The sequence below is a fragment of the Watersipora subatra genome, chromosome 3 (assembly GCF_963576615.1).
Source record: "Watersipora subatra chromosome 3, tzWatSuba1.1, whole genome shotgun sequence".
In the NCBI taxonomy this organism is placed as follows: Eukaryota; Metazoa; Bryozoa; class Gymnolaemata; order Cheilostomatida; family Watersiporidae; genus Watersipora; species Watersipora subatra.
In genome coordinates, this window is record NC_088710.1 from 60,763,833 (window position 1) to 60,772,720 (window position 8,888).

The 8,888-nt window shown below is 37.9% G+C and overlaps 1 protein-coding gene across 1 annotated transcript; it reads left to right on the plus strand.

Moving 5' to 3' along the window:
- The first annotated feature begins 1,557 nt into the window (after nucleotides 1-1,557).
- On the plus strand, nucleotides 1,558-8,033 carry LOC137392187 (N-acetylgalactosamine-6-sulfatase-like). Its single transcript, XM_068078828.1, has 11 exons — nucleotides 1,558-1,682; nucleotides 1,861-1,984; nucleotides 2,157-2,334; nucleotides 3,144-3,357; nucleotides 3,588-3,715; nucleotides 4,572-4,708; nucleotides 4,806-5,046; nucleotides 5,573-5,675; nucleotides 6,865-6,986; nucleotides 7,235-7,352; nucleotides 7,765-8,033. Exons 1-11 carry the CDS (start codon nucleotides 1,572-1,574, stop codon nucleotides 7,849-7,851), a joined length of 1,563 nt encoding a protein of 520 aa, XP_067934929.1. The 5' UTR covers nucleotides 1,558-1,571; the 3' UTR covers nucleotides 7,852-8,033.
- The last annotated feature ends 855 nt before the right edge of the window (nucleotides 8,034-8,888 follow it).

The window sequence follows — 8,888 nt, forward strand, 5'->3', positions numbered from 1 at the left end:
GCGATTGTGTAGGAAAAGAAAGACCTTTAACCATGCACTCTGTAACCTCTGCGGTAGCCTATTTATAACAGAATTACTGATCACCTACTGAGGAAGTTACATGTATTTACCCTTTTGACACATCCTATTTGCAGTGCTAGCCAATTGGTATACAGAAGGCAGCTTGCAATGTGTGCCAGTCTCATATATCAATACAGTCGCTAGTGAAATGATAAATAAGCGCTAACTACAATCCTCTTGCAAGAGACGAATGGCCGCAATTTACAGTGGCAACTAATCTAAGTGGAATTCCTTTTTACTGAGCTTGTTACATCACTGTATGATATTTAGCACTTTACCAACAGATAAGGGAAGCACACAGGATGGCACTAACCTAAAACAACATAATCGCTGTGTATAGAAATGATCAATTAAAAGGAAAGCACTGTTACTAGCACTTCTCCACGCAATTTTGTCTGAAGTCAATGCTAATATTGGGTGAAAAATTGCAAACATCTTGATCTTTGCTTTATCACAAGCGACTAAGTACTTATTACCAGCCATTAATTTGTAGGATAATAAAATAATACTATCAACATATTGTCTCAATTCATATCTCAAGCATGAAGACAGTTGCTAGTCTGGAATAGCTAACACAATAGAAGGTATTTGGTTAATACTGTTACTGTTATACTGTTTAATACAAATTATTACAAATTACAATATATAAATTATATATATATAAATACAAATTATATAGGTCGTGTTTGGGAGTCTGAACAGTGGTAATTCAAAGGTTATGTAGGAGTCATACAATATTTTAACATCACCCTTAGGTTCTTGTGTGCTTTTTTTTGAAGTTTTGCATGTATTATTATAATCATTTAACAAAAACGCCATACCATTATGTTTCTATGAGCAAAACAATTGCCCACAGTATAATGAAAAAGCATTTTGCTACGGAACATTTTTACCTATTGATTTGTAAGTGTTTAAATTCATGAGTGCGAGTTGAACATAAGATGGAGTTTCAGCAAAAATAAGATATTCAAATATTAACAACATGAATACGTTCATGATGTGTTAATGTAGCCTGAAAACATACCTATCTTCAAATTAGGGATAAGTCTAATTGTCCCAGTCATTGAACACTAATTATTTAACCAGATTATAGGCTAACATAGTAAAGGCTTGTTTAGACAAAAACTACTTCATTAACTTGGACATCACTATTTGTTGTGTTTAGTAGGTGTGTTTAGTATTTGTGTGGCTAGTTTATATGCACTACGAAGAACATTTCTGCTTCTGCGAAGATAATCTTTGTTCAACTAACCATCTTTAGGATAGTTTATAAAAATATGTCGGGGAAATTGCACAAACTGAATTTATAGTTGGATAATTTGAAAAAGTCTTTCACATTGGTGTATAACAGCTATTTTGAGCTATTAATGTTGACATTTTAATGATTGTGATATATTGAAAGGTCTATTTTGGTTGATTATAATTCCCATTCATTATAATTGTAAAACCAACTTGACAAAGATATATGCTCTTGCGTGACAACATACTGTGCATTCAGATATAGATGAGCGATGGAGGTTACCCATCTGATGTTTCTATACCTATGCACTGCTATAGCACCATTGATGGCTTACAGAAGTCCAACTCCATTGCCAAACTTCATTATTATGCTAATGGATGATGTATGTATGGATTAATTGGTTATAGTATTTCAGCTGTCTCCACTTGTCACTGGTATGCTTTGAACAACTCTTATTAAGTTTGTTGTGGCTTTTTCTCAATCCATCGAGGCTTGTTAAAAATTCTTACTACCGTTTGAAAATACTATTCTTTATTATTATATTGTTATTGCGTGTGTAGATGGGGTATGGTGACCTCGGGGTGTTTGGTGAACCAAATAAGGAAACTCCTAACCTGGACCGCATGGCAGCTGAAGGAGCACTCCTCACTGATTTTTACACTGCCAACCCCCTCTGTTCTCCATGTAATGTATCTCTTTATTTGCTGATTATGCAAGTCTGCTCTCTTCGGTTAGAGTTGTCTGCTCTCTTCGGTTAGAGTTCCTAATCGTCTCAACGGTATAAACTCTTTTACGTAATGAGTTGACTTCAGTCGCAGAAAATTCTGTAAAAGTTAACAAGTTCTGATGCTTACAGCTCGGGCTGCTCTTATGTCCGGTCGTCTCCCTATAAGAAATGGCTTCTACACGGACAATGCTCATGCGAGAAATGCCTATACTCCTCAAGATATTGTGGGTGGTGTGCAAGATGAAGAGATACTCATACCAGAGCTGTTGAAGGAAGCTGGCTATCAGTCTAAAATCATTGGAAAATGGTGAGTCATTTGTCATTTGATACACTGACAAAATTTACCATATGCGGTTTTATGCACACAAACACCACACACATACCACATACACACCACACATGCCCCACACACAACACAAGTGCACCACACACATTAACAGCACACACAACACACACACAGATCACATGCATACCACACCTTCACCACACTCACGCACACATGCGCGTTGTGCTAGTTATATAGCTCTCCCACTGAGAAGTGTTCTTATCAACTTGCCTGTGAAGGACAAAGAAACTGTTGGTTTGCCGAACTTTTAACGGCAACTAAAAGTATCTAGTATTTAGTATCTAAACTTTAGTAAACTCAATAAATTTTGGAAATGCTTTATGTTCGTGTCTACCGCATGTCAAGTAGCTATTGTAGTTGGGTGTGTTCACCATAAATGCAGTTGAAAGAACAAACAGAACAGACCAAACTGCTTTATAGATTCATTGAAGTTAAAAGCCTCTGGTACTGAGATATGTTCTAGCAATATTGCCAAGCTAACGAAGAGGTAATTAAATTTATGATCTTAACATATTGTCTCCCTTACACATGTAAGAGAAACAGTATTTTGCCCTTTTTTTGTTCGCCTCATCCTCAGGCACTTAGAGAAATGACAAAGGGGCAATGGCATCATACAAAAGAATTAAATTTGAAGCAAAATCTCTCTCTTTTTATGTTAAGGTACACTTTAGTTGTTAGTGAGTCAATGAACACATTTTAAAGACAACATTTTGCTACAAATAGATAAATGTATTTTTTACATAGTTTGTGATGCCAGTGGTCTGTTTCAGGCACCTTGGTCACCAGCCGCAGTACTTACCTCTCAGGCACGGATTTGATGAGTGGTTTGGAGCACCCAACTGCCACTTTGGACCATATGATGACAAGAGCACCCCAAATATTCCTGTATACAGAGATGAGAAGATGATTGGCAGGTACTATGAGGGCATGTACAACATAGACCACAAAACCGGCGAATCTAATATAACAGCGTTCTACATTCAGGTCAGTACTGTTGCACTGTTGCTTCTTTTTCCACCAAAAAACATTGGACCTTGATTGACATTTTGTAATAAACAAATATAGGTAATTTTGGAGTTGTTTTCTATTTGATCTGTCCATATTCCACTGATTAGTCTGTCAGTGAAATTTAGTGACGAGATTGTGAAGTTGTAATGATATAACATCACTTGTGTAAAGATGCTTGATACAAAGAACCTGGGCTGACTTTTTAGGAAGCTTTGGAGTTTATATCTCGACCAAGATCTAGTCACGATCCATTCTTTCTATACTGGGCTCCTGACTCTACACACGCTCCTGTTTACTCCTCTGCTAAGTTCCTGGGCACAAGTAGGCGTGGTAGGTAAGCTACCTGCTTAAACGTCAATAGAGGTGTGTATAAGGAATATTGCAATAGACATCATACATCGCTTCATCCTGAGATAGTTGCATAATTTATGGAAGTGAGTGGAGAACATGCATTGGACATCTGCATTGAATTCTGTCAGACTTTTGCTTAGGTCACAACATCGTCATTCATATGCAGACTGTGTGCATTCTCATTGGAGTACAAGAGGCACTGTTGGTGGAAAGGGTGTCAACTTGTGTACTCTGATACTATAATTACTAAAGGTTGACTTGCAACAAAATTCACGTTACAATTATTGGGTATCAAAAGATTCACCATGACTTACTCTGCTGTGTGGTAGGTGCAAAATATGTGAGAATATGATTACAAGCTCCTAAAAGCTCAAAAATGAACAGTTAATCGCCATCATCACAAAACCGCTGTAGATTAGATTTCTATACAGTGACGGTTTAGTGACACATGGGTGCGAAAGTGCCAAAGCGCTACGCTGGGCCAGCAAGCAGATCATGTTTTTTTAGGGCGCTATAGCGGAGTGATGGTTGTGTGATGCCTTATGTCAAGGCATATGTCTGCATATGAAGAAACAGGAAAACGACCTATATGCATGCTCAATTGTGACGCCGTTTTCATAGCATAAAGAAAGCCCATCGCACGGGTGTTTCACTTCTAAACAGCAACACTGAATCATGACAAAATGAGAGTGACACGGCTGTTTCCATCATGGCATCGCAATGCCATATAGGGGTGTGTCAGTACGCTGTCGCTGTATGCAAATTTAGTATTTGACAGGTTTGTTTTACCACACTGGAATTTTTGGAAAGGTACTCACCTAATCCGTCCTTGCTTGTAGATATGGGGATGCAGTGAGAGAGCTAGACTATGGTGTAGGAGTCATTTTAAACCGACTCAGGGAACTTCATCTCGCTGATAATACTCTAGTCTTCTTCACCTCGGACAATGGCGCTGCCATCGTTAGTAAAACTAACGGTAAGGTTATAGTTGCTCCAAAAAGGCAGATCTTTGTTCTGTTTGACAAGTGTGTTGAGCGGGCGAACATCACTCATATTTACCATCACTTCTGCAGGAGGTTTGAATGGTCCATTCCTCTGTGGCAAGGAGACCACTTTTGAGGGTGGCCTACACGAGCCCGGTATAGCTTGGTGGCCAGGAAAAATCGAGGCTGGAAGGGTGGTTCGACAGTCTGCAACTGTTATGGATTTTATGGCCACTCTAGCTGACTTTGCTAATATATCTTTGCCTGATGACAGACAGCTGGACAGCATGAGCTTGAGGGCTGCGCTGACTTTGGGTACAGAGGTCATTCGGTTAGTAAGGTCCAGCCCTGTGCGCATCAAACTGCATTCCAACCAGAGCTTTAAGATAAGTGATTTAATTGTTTGCTAGCGATTTTTAAGGTAGAAGATATCGAGATATCGCCAATCGTATAACCGATATAATCGTGTAATGGAGATTAATCTCAAACCTGATGATTTTCAGAGTGAGCAATAATGGAACTAAAACGCATAAGCCTTGTCGTCGTATAATAAGCTCATTCCATGGTCTTCCACGCACACAGGTGTTCATGAAATAAATGTTTCTGATTATCATGAACACAAAACAGTTTCTTTTCAAGTTAAAATATACAAATAACTATTAACAAAAATCTACAAGTTTTTCTGACATACATGTAATAGCAATATCGCGATATATTATAATAGACGAAATATTATTAATAGACGATTCGCGATATATCTCAAATTGTCTATTAATAATATTGAATGGTCTGTTGATTTTTGGAAATCATGAAGCCTATATTCTAGTAGGCTGAACACCAGCTGATGCTTGTTGTAGGCCCGTCTACTACTACAGGGGAAATGAGCTCATGGCTTTACGATATGGTCTCTACAAAGCCCATCTTTGGACATGGACCAACGGAATGACTGAGTTTAACCATGCAAGTATATCACTTATACTTACACTTATACTCTCGCAATGAGCCATGAGATAATATAGGTCACACCTATCCGTCTGTAGCTGCCATCATCACTGTTCTCTCTAATTCATATTGTATGTTTCCATACATCAGTAGCGTGGTGACACACCCCCGTGTGGCGCTGCAATGCCATCATGGAAACAGTCGTGTCTCTCTCATTCTGTTGTGATTCAGTTTCTCTGTTTGAAAGCAAAAATCTGCGCAATGCCCCATCTTTGTGCCATGAAAACGACCTTGGTGACCTACGGTGTCACAATTGTGTGCGCTCATAGGTCGTGCTTTCCTGTTGCTTCATGGGCAGAAATTTTTGCTGGTAAAATTCTTTTGATAATTATGGTTACAATAGCATCACACAATTGCTCTGCTTTAGCGCTCAATGGAGATATGATCTGCTTGTCGAGCCAGCGTAGTGCTTTGGTGCTGGCACACCCGAGTGTCGCTGGCACACCTGAGTGTCGCTGGTGCACCCGAGTGTCGCAGGTGCACCCGAGTGTCGCTATACTATCGTTGTATGGAAACGTAGTAATAGTTCCAGCTCTAACTGCTAGTAGATTGCTGGGTACTATACTATAGAGTGTTGCAACTTATTAATAGCAACAGACATACATGTAGATGGAGTGTTCAGAATTCGTCTTTCCTAAATTTTGTAGCATTTGTCTTATTGTGAATCATCTCTTTTGCTGGCTCACAGATTGACTTCTATATCCTGTTACGTTTTTAAACCGGACCATATACGAAACATGGATACTTCAATTCTTCATTTCTAACCATTTGTTATTTTGAAAATTAAACATTTGTTTCTTCTATCACTATTTTAAAGAATTTTTAAGGAATAAATGACATTTTATATTTTGATGAAATTTCTTTGCATACGTGACAAAAATTTAAAAATAAAATGATGAATTTATATATTATAGCAATACAATTTGCATATTTTTATTACAATAAGTATTGAATAACATCTAGCTGCATATTTTTTCCCTCTAAATACAACTACCATTTTCTGGTAAACAGAAAAATCTGTTTTTTTTGCAATTTCTTATTATTATATGAAGCTCTACTACCTGATCGACTGAGAAGGAACCTTCATCAAGATTCCACACGGAGAAGTTTTCAATCTCTTATGCTAACTGGTATGTCATTTATTTAGGGTATCAACTTCTGCCAAGGTGAAGAGGTCGAGGGTGTAACCACTCATAATCAGACAAATCATACGAGTCAGCCAATCATATTCCATCTTGGACGAGATCCTGGGGAGAAATACCCTCTGAAGTAAGTTATATGGTCCATACTTTTATCTACATGCAGTTTTTCATGTCCGTTTGCTGCGGGGTACAGTACTGTGCCCTATCCCTATTGGGCTACTTTGGTACAATGAGTACTTATTGTACAAAAGTATTTATTGTACAATAATTTGTAGCACAAATTGTATCAAGTTTCCTTTGTATCTAGTCACTTATGCAACAGTTAATACGACCATCTAGTCTATTTAAAATCTTAGCTTCTGCTTGTATATTTAGAGTTGCATCGGCTGAATACAAGCAGGCCTGGGCTGACATCAAGGAGCAGGTGGTGAAACATCAGAGCACAATGGTGCCTGCAAAACCTCAAATGAACATGTGTGACGACTCAGTTATGGTATGCGTCACTAAACTTCATCTCACTGCGGTTATTCTATTGTCATATATGTATATTATATTGTCATATGTGTATATTCTATTGTCATACGTGTATATTCTATTGTCATACGTGTATATTATATTGTCATACGTGTATATTCCATTGTCATACGTGTATATTCTATTGTCATACGTGTATATTATATTGTCATACGTGTATATTCCATTGTCATACGTGTATATTCTATTGTCATACATGTATACTCTATTGTTTCGATAGAGTTGTGTCAGAGTTGATTTACTGGGAATTAATTACCCAACCAGCTAACAGTCTCACACCATAATTTTTCAACCATCTCTCACATCATAATCACCTTTGACAAAGTTCTATAATTTTGTGGTAATAGCATTCATGGAATGTTCTTTTTTAGAACTGGGCTCCTCCTGGCTGCACCGATCTAGGCGCCTGTTTACCCATCCCAAAACCGAACCCAACTAAGTGCATTTGGCCTCACTGAGTCTTCATTGTAACCAGTAGCCTCTCTTTATACCGTTTGTGTTGGACTTCAATGCTTGAAGATCTGATAAAGTTAGACTGGTGGAAATCTCAGGCTATTACTAGCCATTGCAATATTTACATTCCAGAGTAATATTTGTATCAATTAATATTTTATGTAATAATAAATGTATATATAACAACTTTTGTTTATCTAAAATAGGTTTTTACTCGGTATATGCTCCTTCTTCTTCCACCTCTTCTAGTTTATCTTGGATCTCTGTCATTGCTGCTTCCTCCTTCTGTCGGGCTCTCTCCTTACGCGAGCTCAAGTCTCCACTTTCTATTGTGATGGGGAAGTGTATCTCAGGCCCCTTTGTATTGAACCATTCTGAGGAGGACTTCAGCTTTATCTGCTCAGAAGTACAGTTTATAAGTCCAATCAGCAACATCAGAGAAGTTTTTGTTTTTTAATGCTTTTGGCATGCATAAGTTTTTGCAGGATGTGACTAGACATATACAGAGTTTGACATATAGCTAGTGAACACAAACTAGCAATAATACCCAGTTATTCTATATAACTGGGTATAGTCAGTAGTTAGCCTAACTGCATGATAGAAACACACAACTGCTAGTTTGCTCTGAGAATCTGTCTACTCCATTTTTAAGTAGTATTACATTTGCTGAGCAGCCCCACCCTCTGCAGAAATGATGAAGTTACTTAGGTACCCTTTACTGCTCATGAACCTTCTTTAATTCAGACATACAAGTATTGACATTTATAAAGAGCTTGTGTGAGTGTGCTCCTCTATTGGCTCTAAGTTGTAAGCCCAATGGTTATGCTTACTATAGAAGGTAAGAAACTTACAACTCTCAAATCAGCTGCTGTTTTATAGAAAAAAGTTATAATTGAGAGTATGGGGTGTGCCCTGAAGTCGCAGTTCCAAATCAAAGCTTCAGTACAAATACAGGTGGAGTAGAACGACATTTTAGCAAAATTCAGCCAAAATCTCTATATTACTGTGTATAGTCAGTAATTAGCCTAGCTTCATGAAAAAA